The sequence below is a fragment of the Octodon degus genome, unplaced genomic scaffold (genome assembly GCF_000260255.1).
Source record: "Octodon degus isolate 3935 unplaced genomic scaffold, OctDeg1.0 scaffold00032, whole genome shotgun sequence".
NCBI classification, from domain to species: domain Eukaryota; kingdom Metazoa; phylum Chordata; class Mammalia; order Rodentia; family Octodontidae; genus Octodon; species Octodon degus.
The window spans coordinates 5,566,336-5,588,107 of record NW_004524608.1 but is presented as its reverse complement, the minus strand read 5'-3'; the positions used below and the strand labels follow the sequence as shown (position 1 = coordinate 5,588,107).

General features: G+C 38.4%; 1 protein-coding gene and 1 pseudogene across 2 annotated transcripts in view; both read right to left on the bottom strand.

Moving 5' to 3' along the window:
- Positions 1-21,772, bottom strand: part of Agbl3 (ATP/GTP binding protein like 3) — a 109,954-nt gene that overhangs the window by 82,518 nt on the left and 5,664 nt on the right. Inside the window, exons 4-7 of the mRNA XM_023713790.1 lie at positions 15,140-15,325; positions 10,660-10,767; positions 6,061-6,199; positions 1,712-2,491 (exon numbers count right to left, since the gene is read on the bottom strand). Of these exons, the coding sequence (XP_023569558.1) occupies positions 1,712-2,491; positions 6,061-6,199; positions 10,660-10,767; positions 15,140-15,325 (1,213 nt within the window). The remainder of the gene's footprint in view (positions 1-1,711; positions 2,492-6,060; positions 6,200-10,659; positions 10,768-15,139; positions 15,326-21,772) is intronic.
- LOC101563092 lies at positions 2,762-4,829 on the bottom strand (annotated as a pseudogene). The gene has a single exon (XR_002820818.1). The product of XR_002820818.1 is annotated as an abl interactor 1 pseudogene (transcript).

Sequence of the window (21,772 nt, the reverse complement as noted above, 5' to 3'; positions counted from 1 at the left end):
TCTGCATCTTGTACAGCAATTAACCACTGGGAAGAATGTATGCAGTGTATTATTGAAAAAAAATAACATTTTTGTTCTACAAGCTTTGAAATACTACATAAATATAACATATGTATGTGATAGTACAAATCTGATGATGTCTGCCTATACTTGTACAGAAATTGTGTACCTAAACCCATGCAAATTTTCCTATGAAGAATTTTGTTATAAAAAAAAAATAAAAGCAAAAAAAAAATAAAACCTGTTATCAAGGACAGATAGCTCATCAACTGGATTAAAGCGCTGGTTTAGGTTTACATTGCAGACACAAGGTTTGATTCCCAGTGTGTTGCCCCTGGGCATGTTGAGACAGCAATTGAGACTGGGCGTGGTGGCAAGTGCCTGTAATCCCAGCTCTTGGGAGGCTGAAAACAGGAGAATCACTATGAGTCAGATCTGTGTAATGAGACCTTGTAGACCCTGTACTACATACATAAAAAATAAATAAATTAAAAAAAATTCCTGTTATCTCTGCAGAAGAACTGGAAGTATTCTTGGGGTGCTTAGTTTTATAACAGGGTCCTTGTGTGTGCTACTCTGAGGAGTTCTGATAATAAAACTAGATGAAGAGGTGGCATTCACCATGACAACATTCATTGTTGTAACATTTGAGTAACTCTAAACAATTTACAGAGTTTTTATATCTATATTTGACTTAGTTACCCTTTTTCTTTTTACAATTGAAGAATCACACTGAATTGAATACTTTTACTTTTCTTTTTTCTTTCTTTTTTTTTTTTTTTTGAGATAAGAGTTTTGCTATGTAGTTCAGGCTGGCCTTGAACTTGCAATGATCCTCCTGCCTCAGCCTGCTGGACGCTGGCATTACAGACTATACTTTAGTTTTCAATGTGCCTGTCTATATTCCAAGCATATTAGTAATGGTTTTCTTATATAATCCTCTCAACTTTGAGGCATTATTATTCCCATTTTACAGATGGTAAAACTGAGACTCAGACTGGTTTTCAAATTGCACAAGATAATGTAGTTAGTAAGTGATATAGCAGGGATTTCAAAGTGATATGCTTAATTCTGAAATCCAGGCTTTGAACTTGCAATGGGTGTTCTGATGCCAGTAAATCATTCTACTGCAGCACATGTCTATTCCTAATTGTTATTATCCAGATCTCTCAAAGAATTCACCTAGTCGTTTGATAAATAGTTAAATATTATATGCACTTTACTATTTGAGAGTCTTTGGAAAACTTAAAGCTGTTCAGTTTTTCTAAGGGAAAATAAAACTATTTTTTATGAAAGTTTAAATAGCAGTGTAACCTGGTATCAAAGGCTTGTCCAGCAAAGTATGAAAGGCACAGTGCCAGAGGGCTCTCTAAGATGTAATTTTCACATATAAGGGATCAGTGATACCAATGCCAACATCAATGGTGTTGTTAGTTTTTAGCAAGAAACCAAATTTGGGATATACAAATTTCCTTTTAGTTTATAGAGCCATCAAAATATTCTGCAACATATTTTATCATTTAAGAGTTACATACTGAAAGTAGTGGTCTAAATGCTCAAAGGGTATGGAAATCAGGGTCGTGAAGAATAGGAAAACGTAGTTATGAACTATCTTACAAAAGGTTAGAGTAAAATGCATGGGATTATGGGAGCAGAATTCTTACTATCAAGGCTACTAATTAAATGAAGAGGTAATTTAGGCTTATTTTACCTATGAACCATATTCCGAGTATACCAGACAGAAGGAAAGGACTCCTTTAGAAGAGATGTATAATTACGGTTTAAGTCCCGTCCAGTTAAGGAACACCGATAATTTCCCACAATCACACCATCTGGATTCAGCATGGGCACCACCTTGAAGACGAAAGTGTCCCGAAGCAACTGTGCATCATTTGAGTCTCCTAAAATGTAATCAAGGAAGCCTTTCATAATCCAAGAGCTGTTGGTTTCTCCTGGATGAACCCTTGCAGTCAAAATCACAGCCTTTCGCTTTCTGGAGTCAGTGTTCTTCAAGGGAGTGGTGATTGTTAAAACATACACCATGTTCCTAGCAAGCGTGTGGCACAAAACACGAATTTTACAAAACTTTGACCGGACAGGGTCATTGTTGATGCTAGAAAGGTATTCTTGTAGCTTAGTGTAAGTGTACGGATAGCAGTGAGCAAAGTAGCAGGTATCCTTGTTATGCGGAAATTGAAATGTCCATGTAAGAGAGAAAAAATGGTGCCCATCTTGCTCCAGGTTGTTCCTGTAGTACTTGATCTGGTCTCCTATTCTCTGCCAGCCAACATTACGAGCTTTGGCTTCTTTTTCAGAATAGAACAGTGGGCGCATACCACGATTGTAAAGACTAGCAGGCTTGGTGAAGTTGACAATGGTGAATCTGTAGACTACTTGTGCTTGGGTATTGGTCACTTGGAAGTAGTACCACTGTGTATGTTTATTTGTGAAGAGGTCTGGGCGTACCGTCAATTGGTATTCATATTCTGCCCTAATATAGAAGAAAAAAGATAAAAATATGTGAAAATGATATTTGAATTAAAATTAAGGAATAAAAGTATTCAATTTCTAGAAGTTTTCTTCACAGTAGGCTTTTTTGGAGAACAGTGTTTACTTAAACAGCAAATAAATTAAAGGTTTTGAAATTTTCTCATTTCTTACATGAGAAGCTGCAATTGCATTTTGGGATTAAGTTATTTTGCTTTTTTGAATTTTACAGAGGTTTACCACAAAGAGGTAAGTCTTATTTTTTTTTTTTGGTTCACTTATGTATTTATGAATGGAAAAATTTATAATGCAAATTCACTCCTTAAAAAACTTAAGTTACAAATTACAACATTACAAGATAATTTTTTTGTTTGTTTCACAAGAAGACCTTAGCGACTCATCTAATATGAGTACTCCAGAAAGTAGTACATAAATTGGAAGCATCTTGGAATTTTTAAGTACATTTAATAAATTCTTATGCATGCTTTGAACAGTTTTTAAAAATGAGAGAATATAAACAAAAAGTATGACCAGAACCAGCATTTAGGTTTTCTGATTTTAATATTAGTCTGACATAGCATTAGTAACCATGCTGCACTGAAACATGTAATGGTACAGTCTAAATCATGATTTGTTAAATATATCTCACTTCCCCAGAATATTTAGGCTGGACATAAAGTTAACAATGTTGAAGTATATAAGCATAATAATTTATGGGCAGCCCCTTGTATAAATTGCTGTTTAGCAAAATACAAACTGCCACAAAGATTTATGCTTACAGGTGGACATTCAAATATACCAATAGACAGCATGTCCTGAAAATATGGGCACATTTTAGAACATTAAGACAACTCTGTTAACCATAATAGTCCCGCAGTATGAGTAATACTCTACTTCAAAGGCAAAAAAAAAAAGATTAATCAGTATAGTGCATGATTGATTCAACATAGTTTCCAGGGAAGAGACCAGTCACTCGATTGCAGACTCCTTCATACCAGCCATCATCGTTCTTCTTTATCATGTAAATGACTGCACCCTCCATAAAGGACAGCTCATCATCCTTGTCTTTTGTATAATCATATATTGCAACAACTTTTTCAATATAATTCTTGGGGGCCCAGGTAGGATCCCCATCTGCATAGGGGTCACTATATTGAACTACTGCAGCTTCCTCATCTTCATAGTCCACTGGGGGCGGGGTGGTGGAGGGGGAGAGTCATCAAATATGGGAATGTCATCTGGTGGAGGTGGTGACGGCGGAGTTGGGCTATCAGCAATGTTTTCCTGCACCCTGGCCACGAAGCCTGTGAAAGGTATCTGTGGAGTCAATTGAGGCATATGGGGAGGGGATGGAGCAATAGAAATTGAATTTTGAGAATAAAATGGACCTCCATTAACATGAGGCTGAGCAGAAAATTGAGCAGTCACAGAAGGAGTCCGTCTGTATCCACCCGAAGATGTCAAAGAAGTGGTAGAGTTGTGTGGAGAAATCTGCCTGGTCATTGTGCCATACTGGGAACCAGGAGCTGAGCCCGCGGCTGCTGGTCCAACAGTGGGTGGAGAAGGTGTAGGTATAGCAATGGGAATGTCAGTGCTACTGCTTCCACTGTTCTCTTGACTTCCACTTCTTCTACTACTTCCACTGTGTGTCCTTGGTCTCTTATTTAAAGAGGCTGTCCTGCCTGGACTATGCTGACTTCCAAGTCTTGCAGGACTGGTCATGTAATCATTAGGAACTGTTGGGGGTTTAACAGGCTCCAGGGTTTTATAGGGAGTATTCCGCCCCAGTGTTCCCCGGCCTGACATAGGAGGGCTTGGTGGTTTCTGAGTAGGAGGATTTGTTCTCGACAGTGTGCCAGTTCTTGCAGGCTGGTTATTTCCATGCTTGACACCATGGCCCACATCATCCAGAACTGTGTAGTCAATGGGTTTCCGCATATACCTTACAGGGCGCTCCATATTTGCAGGTGCTATTATTTTGTGAGTTCTTGATGTGTTCTTATTTGTTGTCAAAATACCAATTTCTCTTCGAGCCACTTTCTCTTTATGAATATCCACAGTCTGTGAGATATGATTGATGGAAGATTCCATTCTCCGAAGGGGGGAGGGATGTCCAGCAACTGGAGTACATTGTTGGCCAATGCATTTATTTGATGAGCAACACTAGCTAGAGATTGGGTTGTTTATGCTTTGGTCTCTTCTAATGCTTTTCTCTTGTCTGTAGCCTGTATGTAGTTGTTTTCACAGTAGTCCGCCACTCGGGTCAGATTTTGGTAACTCTCTATGAGCGTCCTCTTGCCAGACGGGATCTCCTCCTGTAGTAACATCTGCAGCTCTGCCATTTTCCACCCCTCTGCATCGCTTCCTCTCGCGTTAAAGAGACAGAGGCAGCAAGGTCCGCTGCAGCTCGGAGCACCTCACAGCCCGGATACCAAAAAGGTGAGTCTCAGAGGAGACTTTGGGGAAGGGATTAATGCATTTGTGGTTGCATGCAGGACAGCTGTATCACATTAGGTGGAAGTACAAACTTGTTACTGTATTTGGATATTAAAAATGGTTTAAGGAGATATGTTTGGGTGTCAAGCCCACCAGGAGTGACATGCAGTAGTTAAGCTTAATTGCCAGCTTGAATGGCTTGAGAACTGCCTAGAAGACTGGGAAAGTGCACTTATAGGAGTGCTTGGGTGGATCATGGATGTATGACTCTGGGCTCCACATCTGGTCCTCGGCCCCTTCTCCCTGGTGTGTTCCCCAGACTACTTCCTGACTGCCATGAACCAAGTGTCCCTCCTCTGCCTGGCCCTCCACCAGGAGGCTTCAGCCTTGCAGCCAGCTGACCATGGATGGAATCCTCTGAAGCCATGAACCACTTGAAACCTCTCCTCTAAGCTGTGGGTGCTGGATGCTGCAGCCCAGCAACAGAGAGTTCACTACTATACTATGCTCTTTCTAAAGGGTTTGTTTCTTCTGTAATTTGAGGACACACATAAAACACAAGCACTTGGTAGAAATTTATATATTTCAATGTAACTGTTTCTTATGAAATGAATGATTAGAGTTGTGGAAACTGAAGGGAAAGCCAAAATTTTTAACTGCAGACACATAATTTTATTTTCTAATAATTCCAGTTCTAGGGATATGACAGAACATTCACTGAAAAGCTTAAAAATACATGTAAATTAATATAATCACATCAATTATAAAACATGAACTCCTGTGATACAAGGAGAGTATTTGATAACCATTTGGACCATATGCTTAGTCAATGAAGTTGCTTAAATTGAGGTAAAGTTTTTCACATGAATATTTTTTATATACATAACAATCTTACTTGGTTATTTATGACTTTTTCTTTTTCCAAGTAACCTTTAAAAATATAGATGTGTGTACAGTTACAAGTAATACCTGGAGTAGGTAAAATAAATGGTGCAAACCCTCAATACCTCTAATTAGCAGCTATACTTCTGGAATTACAGCTGGGTAATCAATACTGGGAATTTTTAACATACATAATACAGAATATAATAAATAGCTAATAGTTTAGCTCCTGAAATAGAAATAATTAAAACCTACACTTTGACTACCTTCTGTAGATTACCACTCTCAAATCTTGCTTCAAACATCAAAGTGTTGTCAGAGCCATCCACAGGCTGCCTCAAAGGTGTTCGGTTGCCTCCAACTCGGGAGTACACAAAACAGGGCTCTTTGTAAGCTGATGAGAGATGAAGACCACAGAGATCTCAAGACATGGCTAGAGCAGGCAGCCTCTTCTACATAGAGTTCAAAAACCACAGTCCTACAAATAGAAGGATTTTAAATTTAAAGTAACTTGACTTAATTTGTGTAGCTTGACGTTAGGGTCTATGAGTACTTAGACTAGAAAAGCAATACCTAAAAATAAATTTATATATTTTTATATTGAAAATATTCTGCTTCTGGTCATGATAAGTAAAAGTTGTTCCTTTCCTTTTACTGTAAATGACTGTAAAACCGGACAAACATTATATGCTGCTTCTATGCATTTGAACCAACTATAGAAAAGAACTATACAGGGTCTTTAAAAAGAGAAAAGAATAGGAAGTGGGCCCATGTTTAGGTCTGGATTTCCATGTAGGAGTGTTTTCTGACTGCAGTTTAGGAAAGTGGCACTTAGGAACAGCAAGACAGCTGGGTATTGTGCACACCCCTGTCATCCCAGCACCCTGGGAAGCTATGCAGAGACTGTATGTTTAAACCCAGCCTGGGCAATTTAGCGACTTAGTCAGACCCAGACTCAAAATTAAAAAAAAGAGAAAAGGACTGAAGAGGTAGCCTAGTGTGTGAAGGCCCTGGATTCAATACCTAGTACTGAAAAGTAAAAAGGGACAGTCTTATTGAGGGAAGACAAGACTGTTCAAGACTCAGTACTGTTGAAATTTGTGAAGCAGGGCATCAGAGAGAAGACAGCCACAGAAACAGAGGGCCTCAGTAGTTCCCTAATCTTTCTCTGAGGGCCTGCCTACATGCAGAATGAGACAAGGGTGTAGTAGGATTTCAGAGGCCGTTCAATTCTGTATGTACTAGAATTTCAATTAACCCAGGATGAAAGTATTCACAGAACAACTTAGTCTTTAATTACAACTCCAGAAAGACTGTACCTTTCATATAAAGGCCACAGTCAAGGCCCTGACCTCTCATTAAGGATAAAATAAAATTACTCTCATGCTTATTTTTAAAAAAGCCAAATCATACCTGAAAGAAGCAAAGTGATCGGCCAAAAATTTATCTACTTACTGCAACAAAATTCAACATTTTCTTTAAAAAAGAATATATTGAAGACTCCCTACAAGACATCTTTCACAAAAATGGACATTACCTTTCACTCTTAAATTTGGTAACCTTCCTTCGAGCACATCTTCACAACTCCCGAAAATGGAGTAAAAATAATATCTCAGTTACTTTTCTCTTGTCGCTGGGACAAAGTACACAATACCCAAAAATTGAGGAAGGAAGAGTTTATTTAGCTCACAATTAGTGGAGGTTTCAGTCCATCCTCAGCTGGCTCCAAGGCAGCATGGTATGTGGCAGGGGGCAGCAGTTCATGGTGGCAGAAGACAGCAAAACAGCAAGAGCAAATGGGAGCAGTGGTGGCAACAATGGCAGCAGAGAACAAGTGTCTCCCCTATGTTGCATTCAGGCTATCTGCCCCAGGCCAGGTGTAACACTCACACCCATAATCCCAGCAGCATGCACACCCATAATTCCAGTACTGGGTCATAAATTAATCACAAAGTCTAGAAGTCTGCCCCGTGACTGCATGAGGCTTTGGGGCACACCTAGACATAAACCATAACAAGTAAGATTGAGATACTAACTGCTGTGGCTGTTCTAGCTCCACATACATCCTCTACTCTTCTCCACATTATGTTTTTTGAGTGATTGATCTTTATGGGTTTCCTCGAGGCTCCCCTGACCTTTGGCCCTGGTCAGCAGAACTGATGATAGAGCTTGGGAGCTTGGATGCAGTGGAACTGACCAACTTTCAACTGACTCCCACTTCACTATTCAGGATAGCAGCTATTTGAAGGCCACAGTTGCTTGGGAACTTCCTTTCCAATAGCTGAGTTTCTACAGCTATGGAAACCACCACGTACTCTTACCCTTTTAAGTACGAGAAGTTTGAACCTGTTCTGTTGATGGTTTAATGCTGCTCCACCATCGTCTCTTAGTCTCCTGTACACTATTCTGAATTTTGTAAATTCATTACATTTTTCTCTTCTTTCTTCTTTCTTTCTTTCTTTCTTTCTTTCTTTCTTTCTTTCTTTCTTTCTTTCTTTCTTTCTTTCTTCTTTTTCTTTCTTTCTTTTTCTTTCTTTCTTTCTTTTCTTTCTTTCTTTTTCTTTTTCTTTCTCTCTCTCTCTCTCTTTCTTTTTCTTCCCTCCTTCCTTCCTTTTCTTTTCTTTTCTTTTCTTTAATGGTATCAGGGATCAAAATTGGGACCTTGTGCTTGCCAGGTAGGTGCTTAAGCCACTGCACTATATCCCTGGCCAAATTCATTAAATTTCACTGAACTGTCCCAAGTTACTTAGTGTGTCATCTCATCTCTGATGGGACCCTAACTAATTCACCTTGATTTTGTTAATCAGCTCTCATTTCAATTATTTACTGGTGTAAGCTTGAAGGCAGAACACCCATGTAAATATTTGAGATCAAATTTTAGACTTCAGAGGTACTTCTTTCACTTCAGTTGTATAAAAGTATGTGTGTAAGCACATGGTTTGATTTCTAGAATAGCTGACTGTATGGGGAATAGTCCTTGTGAATTTTGCCTTGCTAGCCCTTTAAGTAAAATATTTGTTGCATTTATTTATTTATGGTACCAAGGAATTGAACTCATGACCTCATGCTTGCTAGGCAGGTGCTGTGCCACTGAGCCATATCCTTGGCTCTAAATAAAATACGTATGAGGTGTAACTGAAAACTATGGTTGGTTAAATTTTAAAAAGATTACTATAGTAAAAGACACATTACCATGAATCTTCCTCAAAATACTCTCCTTCAAACACATTTAGTCCATCATTATTGCCACTCTCTGAAGCAGTTCTGGAAATCATTCTTCATGCGTGTTTTAGTTGTGTTGTTGTGGGTGCCTGAATTGATTTAAAATGTGTTTCTTTCATGGCCATTTTGACTTTGAGGAAGAGCCAGAAGTTGCACAGTGCCCAGTGTAGCGAGTAGGTCAATGAGGACATGCTGTAAGGTTTCACGGGCCTGCCTTTTCGTTGGATGGCTCTCGGCAATGGCATTCACCAGTATTTCTGGTCATACCTTAACACATTCACAGAAGAGGACTTCCATAAATGCTTCAGAAAATGGCAAGAACAATATGTGCCAAGTAATTGGGAGTATTCTGAGGGTAATCAATGGCAATATATGTTTTTCTAATAAATATATCTTATTTAAACATTTACTGTATAATTAAATCACACTTCACATGCTTCCTGTAAAGTTATTTTTATATATGAAAACATCAAAATACTAAACTCTGATAGTAAATTTGTTCAGGAGTCCCACAATTACTCCAGTTAATGCTTCGGAGGCAGTACAACATAAGCTATAGACTGAGCTTTGTGTTTGATTATCTCCATTCTCAAAAGAGCAGGAATGGGACTTTGCTTTAATAGAGCCTGCAAAGTGCAAATATTGATCTTGAGCATTAAGGAATTTTTTTCCAAGATAAAATCTTGGATGTGATTTGCAATGTGCCTATTTTATCTTTTAAAGATAATAACCTCATGAAATGTATCAAACAGGTATGGAACTGAAAGAAAACCATTTGAATAATAAGGTGAATATGAGCTATGGATGAGAAAATAAGAAACATCTTGGAATTGCACTATATTGAAAACTCATATGACACATAATTCATTTAGAATATAACTTTCCATTCTAACAGATGAAATGATTTTTGTTTTGTTGTGTTTTGGCCTCAGTAGGTAGTTCAGATCGGCTTTGAACTCGCTATGTAGCCTTGGCTGACCTCACACTTGCAGCAATTCTCCTGCCCAAGTTTCCTGAGCACTGGGATTACAGGCCTATGCCACTATGCCAGGCCAAGATGTTATATTTTTGAACTGCTATACATCTTCAAAATTATAATCAACACTAAGTATCTGAACCATATTGTTATGATTTGTGTCTAGTTGTCCCCTGCAAATCCTCATGCAGTCATGGGGTAGACTTCTAGAGTTTGTGATTAACTCATGGTCCACTGGGATTATGGGTGTGAATGCTACACCCAGCCTGGGGTGGCTAGCCTGAATGCAACTTAAGGAAGACAGACTCATTCTCTGTAGCCATTGTTGCTGTTACTCCTCCCATTAGCTCTCTGCTCTTTGCTGCTGCCATGAAAAGTTACTCTCCACCATGTGCCAGTCTGCCGTGGAGCCAGCTGAGTATGGACTGAAACCTCCACTAACTGTGAGCTAAATTAAATCTTTCCTTCTTTCATTTTGAGTGTCAGATGTTTGTCTCAGCAATGAGAGAAGAGTAACTGAAACATATACTTTCAAAGGGACACAGACTTCCTGGCAAACTAAAATTTTCACAACAAACCATAAAACAAATATAACTAAGATATTAACCCAGGGACCAAATTATATTTTCCAGCAATGTATCTCATTCTATGCCCACCATCTTCAGCCAAGTAAACCACAGTGTCTTCCTTGGAGTTTGGGTACAAGGGTTCCATTTCAAGGCCTGTTGGGATGTACACTGGCTCAGGATAAAAAGGAGCCCAATCTGGAAAAAAAGGGGGAAGCATTGTTATTTGAATACTATTTCAACATAAAACAGGAAAACTTAATTGTATGTTTTCAATCTAGACTAGGCTAAAGCATAAATTTTTTTTTATGTGGGGCTGGACTTTACCAAGGGTTTATCTGAAGTACTAATGAACACTGTTACACTATAACAAAACTTGTAATATTTCTAAGGAGTACATGTTCTAAATTATATCAAATAATTCAAGATTATTTTGTGCCTAAAATGAATTTCATGCTATGAACTGTTTTTCTTGACCTCTGAGACTCTTAATCTACCTTCTCTATTATCTTCAGCTTCTGGCTTCCCAGTGATTGGCTCCTATATTTATACTATATCTGAGTTTCCTCTGACTCCCAAAAGAATGGGTATTCATAGACCCTCAGTCTTCTCCTTTATCTACCCACTTTATTAGGACTACATTTCTTTCTTAGAACTTGTTAGTGCCATGTGTAAATTTTTCCAAACATTAATTGCTTGATGGAAAAAAATTACTTAATGGCCTAAGTGTATTTTAATACAAGAACTTGGTGATTAGAAACAAGCATAAATGGGAAAATATTTTGAGGATTCCACAAAATGTATTTCTGTTAAAGAATAGGGGTCAAATCTGCCTATAGAAAGGAAATTTAGGGCCAGCCAGATAGCTCAGCAGACTAAAGTGCCTGCTTAGGCATAGTGCAGTGGCTGGGGTTCAATCCCTGGCATGCTATGCCGGCCCCATCTCCTGGGTGTGCTGAGATGGTGATTGAGACTGGGCATGGTGGCACTTGGGAGTCTGATCTATGTAGTAAGATTCTGTAGACCCTGTACTGAATACTAAAAAAAAGGGGGGAAATTTAGACTACCATATTGATGCCAATATACATCACTATGTATCATAGAGGCAACTGAACAACTACATATGCAATCTGATAATAAATCTAAGCAATAAAAATTATAATTAAAAGTAACACTCTTGTTCATTAAAAATATTAATGACTCAAGCCAAAAGGAATCACAAACTACAACATAGCTTCCATTCTGACAACTAACAATTTCAGCTACTTGCCTTTGTGTATGCAGCTGATCAAAGCTCACATGACATCTAGAATTACAGCTAAGGAAACAGATTTCATTAATCTCTGCTGGTATTCTTTTCTATTTATTGATACTGTCTTTATTGTAAAGAAGCATGAAAATCTACAATCAGAATTCGAAAAGAACTTGTATATAAAGGTCAGGTTTGCAGTTTATCGGACTATGCTTGCTGAGAACCAAATTTGGAGACTCACCCTTAACTTGCTTTATTTCTAATTAATTAATTAATTAATTAATTTTTGGCCTTTTTGAGACAGGGTCTTGCTATGCAATTCAGGCTGGCCTGAACTGAACTTTGTGGCCCAGGCTGTTCTCGAACTTGTGATGATCTTGTGTCTTAGCCTCCCAGTGCTGGGATTACAGGCATGCACCACCACACCCAGTTTAGCCTTAACTTACTTTTTGTTCATTTCAGTCCCATGCCCACTGTTCTCTGAAAACTATTCTTTCCTATGACATCTTTCGTGTGTGTGTGTGTGTAGGGTCTCACTACACCTCTCAGACTCATAGTGATCCTCCTGTTATCAGCCTCCCTAGTGCTAGATTATAGGTATGCACCACCATGCCTAGAACATCTTTTTTTTTTTTTAATTATTTATTTGGTACAGGGTCTTGCTACACAGTTTGGTTTTTTTTTTTTTTTTTTTTTTTTTTTGCTGAACCGGGGGATTGAACTCAGACCCTTGTGCTTGCCAGGCAAGCACTTATTCTACTGAGCCATCTCTCCGGCCTCATTGCTACACAGTTTGGACTCATAGTAATCCTCCTCTCTCAGCTTTCCCAGCACTGGGATTATAGGCGTGCACTACCACGCCAGTTTCAGTGGCCAGCATGGTGTGGGGCTAATATGGCATGCAGTACCAGGGATCAAACCCAGGTTGTTGCACTTGCCAGGTAGGTGCTTAGACCACTGAGTTATCTCCCTGGCCCCTCTTATAACATCTTGCTAAGGAAATATATGTGGGATTAATAAGACAGGCTAGAAATATAAAAGCTGTACCATGACAGTTTTAGTGAAAGGGCAAGTTGACTGAGCAATCAGAGGAGCAGAAGCTTTCTCCATGCTTCGCCTGTGAGCAAGTGCTGAGAGTGGCCAGTGATGTGTAGACTAGGAAGCTGCACTGAGCGTGCCAAGTGGGGAGGGCTAATGAGATGGGGAGAAAACAAGCTGAATAGAAGAGGATGGGGCTGTGGGGTTCTGGGGAACAGTGACAGGAAGGGCTCCAGCTTCCCTCTGCCCATTTGGGTTCATCCTGCTATTCTTTCACTGTTGCTACAGAGGACAACTCAGGTAGAGAGTGTCCTTTCCCTGGTCCTTTTCAAGCCCATTGTCACAGGTACATAAGGAAGAGGCTGTGAACAGCAGCCAGCTACAGAGGAAAGGCTTGGGGCAGGGCTCACATTTGGTGGCAGAGGATAGTTTTTCTCTGCATACTTTGTTTCTCCCTGGCATGGGACCAAGGAAGGGTCTCGCGGAGGAGGGTTGAGAAAGATAACATGAGTCTGAAGAGAGAAAAAGGAAGAGAGACCCCTTTAATCTAGCAGAGTACACTCTCATGTGCTTCGCTGAAGCTAAGTGATGCACGCAAGGACTAGTGTGAATTTTATTTTATGAAAGATTAAAATGAAATTTCAGAAACTAGGAGAACATAACATTTATTATACTGTGTATCATTATCTTCATCCTGGTTACTCAAAGTACAAGACATATATTAAAAAGATTCTTGGAAAAAAGAAACAGATAATACAAATTTTTCCTTTTAACAAACTATGATAAAATAGTATTTTAAGTGAAACCAATTATGATATATATTGAGATAGTCTTAAAACAATGGAATTTGTAATTTGGATATATAGATGAATTTTGCTATATTCCCTGAAAACATGAATTCTTTAATATCTTTTTAACTCTATGACTAGAATTATTAGGATAAATTAAGTTTGCACTCTATGAACAAAAACCAAAGCTCTTTCATTTTGTTTCTCTCATCTACCTATTTATCATCTCTTCTATCTATCTATCTATCTATCTATCTATCTATCTATCTATCTATCTATCTACCTACCTATCTACCTATCTATCAATCTTCTATCATCTTCATGTATCTCCTTTCTATCATATGTCAGAAAAGTTTTTAAAAATCTCTAAGCGGTATCTAAGAACATTAAAGTCTCTATTTCTACTTAATATTATGTCTAATTAAGTGGTGAGTTTATTTACCAATGAATATCTGTGAGAGCCCTGCCTGATAAGAGTATATGTGTATTATAATCAACAGGTGGAAATGTGACAACAGTGAGGCCTTGAGGACAGCAGGACTGTTTCTGTCTTATCTGTGGGCATTAAGGCTGCAAGTTCTTTCTAGAATAGTAAAAAATAAACCCGAGGATGAACACATGGGAGCACGACGATATACACTCTTCTATGAACTTTTCAGTTCCACAGATGTCCATTAAAAGGAAGCAGAATGTGGGAAAGAAAAAAGAAATGGACATAAAAGATAAAAAGGGTACAGAAAGGAAAAAGAAAAAAAGACAAGAAGAGGCAATAAAAGCTAAAGCTACTGGGGACAAAGGGCATCCCAAGGGAGAATGAGTGGGCAGCATGAGTAGTCACGGACAGGACTGCATTAAGGCACATCCTGGCACAGAGTCTGTTTAGATTTACCAAAACTGTAGCACATAACTTAAGCTCTCTACTTAAACACATGTGGTATTTGAATCCCTGAAATGTGACTAATGTGAATTATCTATAAATATAAATCCACACCGTAGGGCCGGCAAGATAGCTCAGCAGACTAAGTGCCTGCTTTAGCAAGCGCAGGGTTCGACCCCTGGTCCCACATGTTGCGCTGGCCCTGCCCATAGGGCGTGCTGAGCCTGTGACTGAGTCTGGGTGTGGTGGCGCATGCCTATAATCCCAGCGCTGGGGAGGCTGAAAGGAGGATTGAAACGAGTCTGACCTGGGTAGTGAGACCCTGTACCAAATACATAAAATCAATCAATCAATCAATCAATCAATCAATCCACACTGGATTTGGAAGATTTTTGTATAAAAAGAAAAATGTGCTTGGATATATTTGGGATAAGTGTATTTTTAAAGTTAATTTTTCTTTTTCACTTTTATAAATGTAGCTACTAGAAAATTTACAAGTGTACATATCACTCATGTTATATTTCCATTGGAGAGTTGGAAATAAGTCTAATTAAAATCAAGGTAGATAAAGTAAGTTTGTTATCATCTGCATGTTTAGAACTGCTAAAAACATACCAATGTGCTCAACTTTTTCATCAATGACCTCACAGTGGTACGGCCACCGCGTCTGGCTCAGTGGACCAGAAGAGGAAACGCCATACAAATCTCGGGGTTCTCGAAGGCGTGGTACCCATCTCCCTAGGTGATATTCCAACAATATCTGTGTAGTCCGGGGGAAGAATGGGTCACTAATAGAGTCAGCTGAGAAAAAGATTCAAACACCACCATGAGTGACATGAAGGAAAACCCCAAGCCTTATAATGTTCTATACAGTTATTTATTTTCTTCAAAGTATACTCGATTTATAGATATTTGTGTATCATTATAACTAACAATTAGTGGCCTTTAAAAATAAAAGTACTAATAAAATTTTGTAACAAGTGATCTTCTCAAAAGCCAAAAAATGGTTGTGACCTTGTATTTTTTTGACCTTGTATATTATTAAACTGAATTCTAACTACTACTCTTAAGAATGTGTTTCTAGCAAAGTATCTTTGAATTCTTCTTAATCAGACTATTTGTCTAATGGGTTAAATACACTCACTGACAATGATTCCTCGCCAATTAGTGAACTGTTATTCTCAAAGGCTGCTAGAGAACTTTGCCATGACATTTTTCTCAACTGTCATTCCAGGGCCATTACGTGACACCACCCAGGAACACGATTCCCATAGAAGCAGAGGGCTGAACCAAAAGGCAGGCAGTGGGCCTGTTTCCTTCAGTGTATAATTCAGTGGCCTCAACTGGAAGGAAGCTCTCCTTAAGCTCATTTCCCATCCTTCGTGATTCTACTGAAACTGCCTATTAACGTCCAGCTGTAAACTTCCCACTGGAATGGTCCAAGGAAGGCTTCTGCTCCACTTAACAAAAAACTTTTCCACCTTCTTTCTGCACTTACCCTGTAAAGGCTTCCCCTCAGACCCTTTAGGCAAAGCCCCAAAACTACTTCACTTTAAGCTGCCCAATTCATGTACTGATATTTGATTAAATAAATCTTAATGTACAAAGTTTAGCTTTTAACAGTTTTTACACAAATTGGATCATCTTAAACACAGTTTTGTGTGACTTTTTCATATTATATATTATGCACAATTGTCTCTATCCATAATAAATATATCCCCTTTTACCAGCTAAATAGTATATAATATACTCCTTGCATTATAATTTAACAATTACCCATTGATGGATATTTAAACCCTTTCTGACTTTTGATTCATTTTGAGAAAGAAGAATTAGAAGGGAAGCTTTCCCCACCAAATATCAAAATAGTAAATTTAAAACTATTATAATTTATAATATGACAATCACTCAAGAAATAATGGTAAGTGATCAGTAAGTCCAGTAATAGGCAAATGGCATTTAGTATGATATAGGTATCATACCAAATGTCACATGATAAAGATATTTTGAAGCAGTGGCTAAAGAAAATGCAAACCAATAAATAAGCCTATTGACTAAAAAATGGCAAGCAGCTATTTTTTAATTAGGAAATAAAATCTATTACTCATATAGGACTTCTGGGAAGATAGCAGAGTGTTGAACAGCGAAGACTCAGCCTCTCCAAGATTTGGTGGCTAGATACTGGAATACAGCAACATGAGAGCAAGAAAAGGTGGGTTCCCAGGATTCAGCAAGGATCTGAAGTGATAATTGAAGACCATAGGGAGAGCAAAGAGATACAGACCTCAATGAAGGAGGAGGTGGCAGGTGGCACTTTCTCCCTGGACCCCGTGTGGAAGGGGCAGCTCAAACCTGCAGACACATGGTGATTACTAGAAATCCCAGAGGCCTCCACAGAGAAAAGCATCAGTAGAACAGAGCAGTGGTTGCAGAAGATTGCAGTGGCTGGTGAGTTATTTGGGTTCAGATGTTCCCTTAGGAGAGGCCAACCATCTCCTCTTTGAGAGGAGATAATTGAGCTTGGAATTCAGAGCAGCTGTGGGCAGGCTCCATTTATCGGCACTCTGTGTCTGGGTGAGATGGAACCAAGCTCAAGTAGGCCAAGGACAAGGAGCCAAGTTTAGGTGGCAGAGAGCAGAGTTCAAGCAAGCAGGAGGCACATGGAGTGTGGTAGGCTGAATAAGCTGGATTCCAGCCTCACAGCCCAAAACCAGCCTGAACTTCAGTAGAATTAAAAGTGCAGGCTTGCTGGGATTGTCCACTACCCTGCTGCAAATCTACAACTGGCTTGCTGGGATTATTCAACATGGATTTGGGCTCTGTCTGCCCACTCTTATCAACTAGTGACAACAGATGGCATTCCCTGAAGTGGATTTTTTTTTCTTGTTCTTGGTTTTATGAGAATGAACATTGTTTCTAGTCTTTCTGTTGTCCTATTCAGTTCCTGTTTTTATTTCTTCCATCTCTTTCCTGTCTGTTCTCTTCATCAGTTTCCTAAATTTCACATAATCTTCCTTTTCCTACATCCCTGCTTCTCTTTTTATTCTTCTATTTCTCTATTCCACCCCCCCCTTAAAATTCTCTCTAAGAGTAAAATTGTCCTACTGTGGGCATATTTAATGTATACAATTTCTAGTTTGAGGTTTTGCTATATAACCACAAACATAATTCATACAGTTAAAGGTAGCAAATTAATAGTTAATGAGTTTGTCATAGCCTAGGCATTGTTTGATGTCATTAGTATTGCTGAGTATTCTACTTTAGTCAAGGCAACTAATTGTTCTAATGAGTTGTTCTTCCTGGTTTGCCAAGACCAAGATAGCCTAAGAGTCACAAATGTTGCTATAAGCCAGTGCCAAAGAACTCGGAGATAGGCCAAATAGGCAGCAACTTCTCATGCTGAGTAAACTGAAGAGGTAGGATCTAGCAAATGACTCAAAACCCAAAAGCCAGGTATAACTGGAAGGCATCTCTGAGAAGTAGTTGTTTCCTAAGGGTTCTCTAAACTAGCCATAAAGCTACCTGTCATAAGCAATTTAGAAGCATCAGCCCAGGAATTAAACTGAAAAAAAAAAACACCCATAGAAAATGAGAAGAAACTCAAGCAAATGCAACCCTGGACTTCCAGCTCACCAAAGGCAAACTGAGGGGTAACAAGATGGAACAATTCAAAAGCCACTCACCTGGACTCTGAAGTGGTAACAGTGTAAGTAACAAAGCAAATGAATAAGGTTCTAGAGAAAAAAATCAAATCAGAAATAATTTCTCTGATAATTACAGAGATGGTCACCATGAAAAAGAAGTGATTAGTGGCTCTAGAGAAGATAGATAAAGATAGATATACAGGAGCTATATTTTTATATAAGGCAAGATAGAAGTCATGAATGCCCAATATAGAAAGAAATGGAACCCATGAAACATTTAAATAGACATCCAGGAGATTAAAAATTCTCTTGAAGGTATAGTGGCTCACAGTAGAAGGAACACTTGTGAGGACCAACTATCAGATCTAGAAGATAGGACTGAAGTTAGCAAACACAAAAAGAAAGACTCTTACAAAATAGCAAGAGGTCATGAAACATCAACCCAACAGCTGCTAGATGATGTAAAGAACAACAACAGAAGATTGATGGAATCAATAAAAAAGCAGACAAGTACAAACATAAAAAACCTGTTCACAGAAAAAATGGCAGAAAACTTAAGGATGGAAAAAGATTTTGAGATACAGACAAGAGACACATATAGAACTCCAATTAGCCATGATATAAAAACAAATCTATACCAAGGTAAAGAAAAGTCAAGACTCCAGAAATTTAACACAAAAACACAATGTTAAAAGCTGTTAGAGAAAAGAAAAAAATAACTGATAAAGGAAAGTCCATCAAAATCACTACACCCATCTCAACACAAACCCTCAAGTCCAGGAAAGCTAGGACTAATGTATTTCAAACCTAAAAAGAAAATAACCTCCATCCCAGATTGATGTATCTCACAAAATATCTTTCAAAACTGATGGAGATAAAAGATACATCCATGACACAGAACACTTGAAGGAATTCATGACCACCAAACCAGCACTCTAAAATGTACTGAAGGACATTCTAGAAAGAGACAATGAAGACTACAACCCCATAAACCCCAACAGAATGAATCTACCAGGCAAAGTAATTAAGAGGGATGGGGAACCAGCAATGGAAAATAACAAGAGAAGGATAAGTCAATACATATCAATTATAACTGTCAATGTAAATGGTTTCAACTCACCAATCAAAAGAAGCAGACTGGCAGAATGAATCAAAAACAAGATCCAACAATATGTTACACACAAGAAAAGAAATTTAATTCAAAAAGAAATTCATAGACTTACAGTCTAAGGATAGAAAACAGTATTCTGAAAGGAACCACCCAAAAAGCAGGGGTAGTTTATTTGCAGAAAAGGTATATATCAAGCTAAGACTTGTTAAAAGAAACAAAAAGGATCACTACATCTTTGTAAAGGCAATAATCCAAGAAGAGATAAAAATCATAAATATATATGCATCAAATACCAGGACATCCAACAATATAAAACAGATATTTATGGACATTTAAATAAGCACTAATTGAACTAGAGATCCCATGACCCTGCTGTCACAGATTAAACAAAAATCAATAAAGAAATATCAGAACTGAATGAAACTTTTGAACAAATGGAATTAGTAGATATTTACAGTGTTTTTGACACTATAACAACACAGTACGCATTCTTCTCAGCTGCAGATGGGACATTCTCCAAAACAAGACCACGTACTAGCTCATAGAACATGCTTAAGTAAATGCAAAGAATTGAAATTATCCTATAGTATAATAAAATTGGAAATCAATGGCAGAGGCCACAAAAGCTACATAAATATATGAAAATTAAATTCCACCCACCTGAATAACCAATGCATCACCAATGAAATTAAAGCAGAAATTAGACAATTTCAACAATTAAAGATACGGCTAATACAATACACTGGAATTTATGGAATGCAATGAAAGTAGTCTTACAAGGGCAATAGCAGCTGTGGATTCCTTTGCAGCAAAAGAGTGAGCTCAAATAACCTGGTATGGTTTGGGGGTAGATGTCCCCCTAAAACCTCATATAGGAATAGGGCTTTTTCAAAGGTGGCTGAATCTATTGTGTATGTGTGATGCTGGGACTAAAAGTATATGATTAGTAAATCAGTCCATTGATTGGTTTGGCATAGTTCTAAGATTAAGAGTGTGTTACACTCATCCAGGGCAGGCAGCCTGCATGCAATGTAAAGGAGAGAGTATTGTCTTTCTCTTGCTTGCTCTTATAGTCTTCTGCTGCCATGAGTGTTTGCCTCTCTACCATGTACCACCCTGTCTTGGAGCTGGCCAATTATTCACAGAAGCCTCCACAAACTTTCAACTGTGGGTGTTGAGTATTTTGTTTCAGTGATAAGAATCTAAGACACAACCTAATGTTGAACCTCAACTTCTAGAGAAAGGACAAATCAGGCACGAAGCTCTTAGGAGAGAGGAAATAATAAAGCTCAGAACAGAAATTAACGTAACTGAGACCAAGAAAACAATACAAAGAATCAATGAATTAAGGAGTTGATTCTTTGAAAGATTAAAATTGACAAACTCTTAGGCAACCTTATCAAAAATAGGAGAGACTCAAATCCATGTACAAAATGGGTGAAATTATAACAGATCCTACAGAAATCCTAAAGTTCCGCAATACCTACTTTCAGACCCCATATTCTAATATGATGAAAAACAGAAGCAATTCAGATTGCTAGATACATATGAATTACCAAAGTTGAATCAGGAAGACATAGAAATTCTAAATAACCTAGTATCAGTTAACGAAATTAAAGAAATAATTAAAAACCTATAAAGAAAAGCCTGACAGATATCCTACTGAATTCTGTAAGAAATTTAGAGGACACCTAATGCCACCACTACTCAAATTCTTTAATGAAACTGAAAAGGATGAATACTCCCAAATTCATTCCTTAAACAAGCAATACTTCTGATATCAAAATCACAGAAGGATCCAATCAAAAAAGAAAACTATAGGTCAATCTCTCTAATGAACATAGATGCAAAAGCTTCAGTAAGATACTGGCAAAGAAAGTGCAGTAAATCAAGAAAATTATATACTGTGACCAAGCAGAATTCAAAACAGGGATGTAGGGATGGTTCAACAAACACAAAGCAAGAAACGTAATATAAATAATTCCAAAAATGAAAAGAAGGAAATATAATACGCCATATTAAATAGACACAGAAAAAGCACTGGAGGGCTGGGAGATAGTTCAGTGGCATAAGTGCCTCCCTGGCAAGCGCAAGGTTCCAAGTTTGATCTTTGGCACATGCTGTGCCTTCCCTGGAACCCCAGGAGCGCTGTGTCCCCCCTAGAACTGGGCATGGTGGCACATGCCTATAATCCCAGCACTAAGGGAGGCTGAGGCATGAGGATCACGATGAGTCTGAACTGTGCAGTGAGACCCTGTATCAAAAAGAAAAGAAAGAAAGAAAGAAAGAAAAAAGAGAGGAAAAAGCACTTGATAAAGTCCAACACCCATTTATGATTAAAAACCCCACAGGGCTGGGGGGATAGCCTGCCTGGCAATCACAAGGTCCTGAGTTCAATCCCCAGTCCAAAAAAAAAGAAGAGGACACACACACACACACACACACACACACACACACACACACTCTGGAACTGATGGTATTTATCTCAATCTG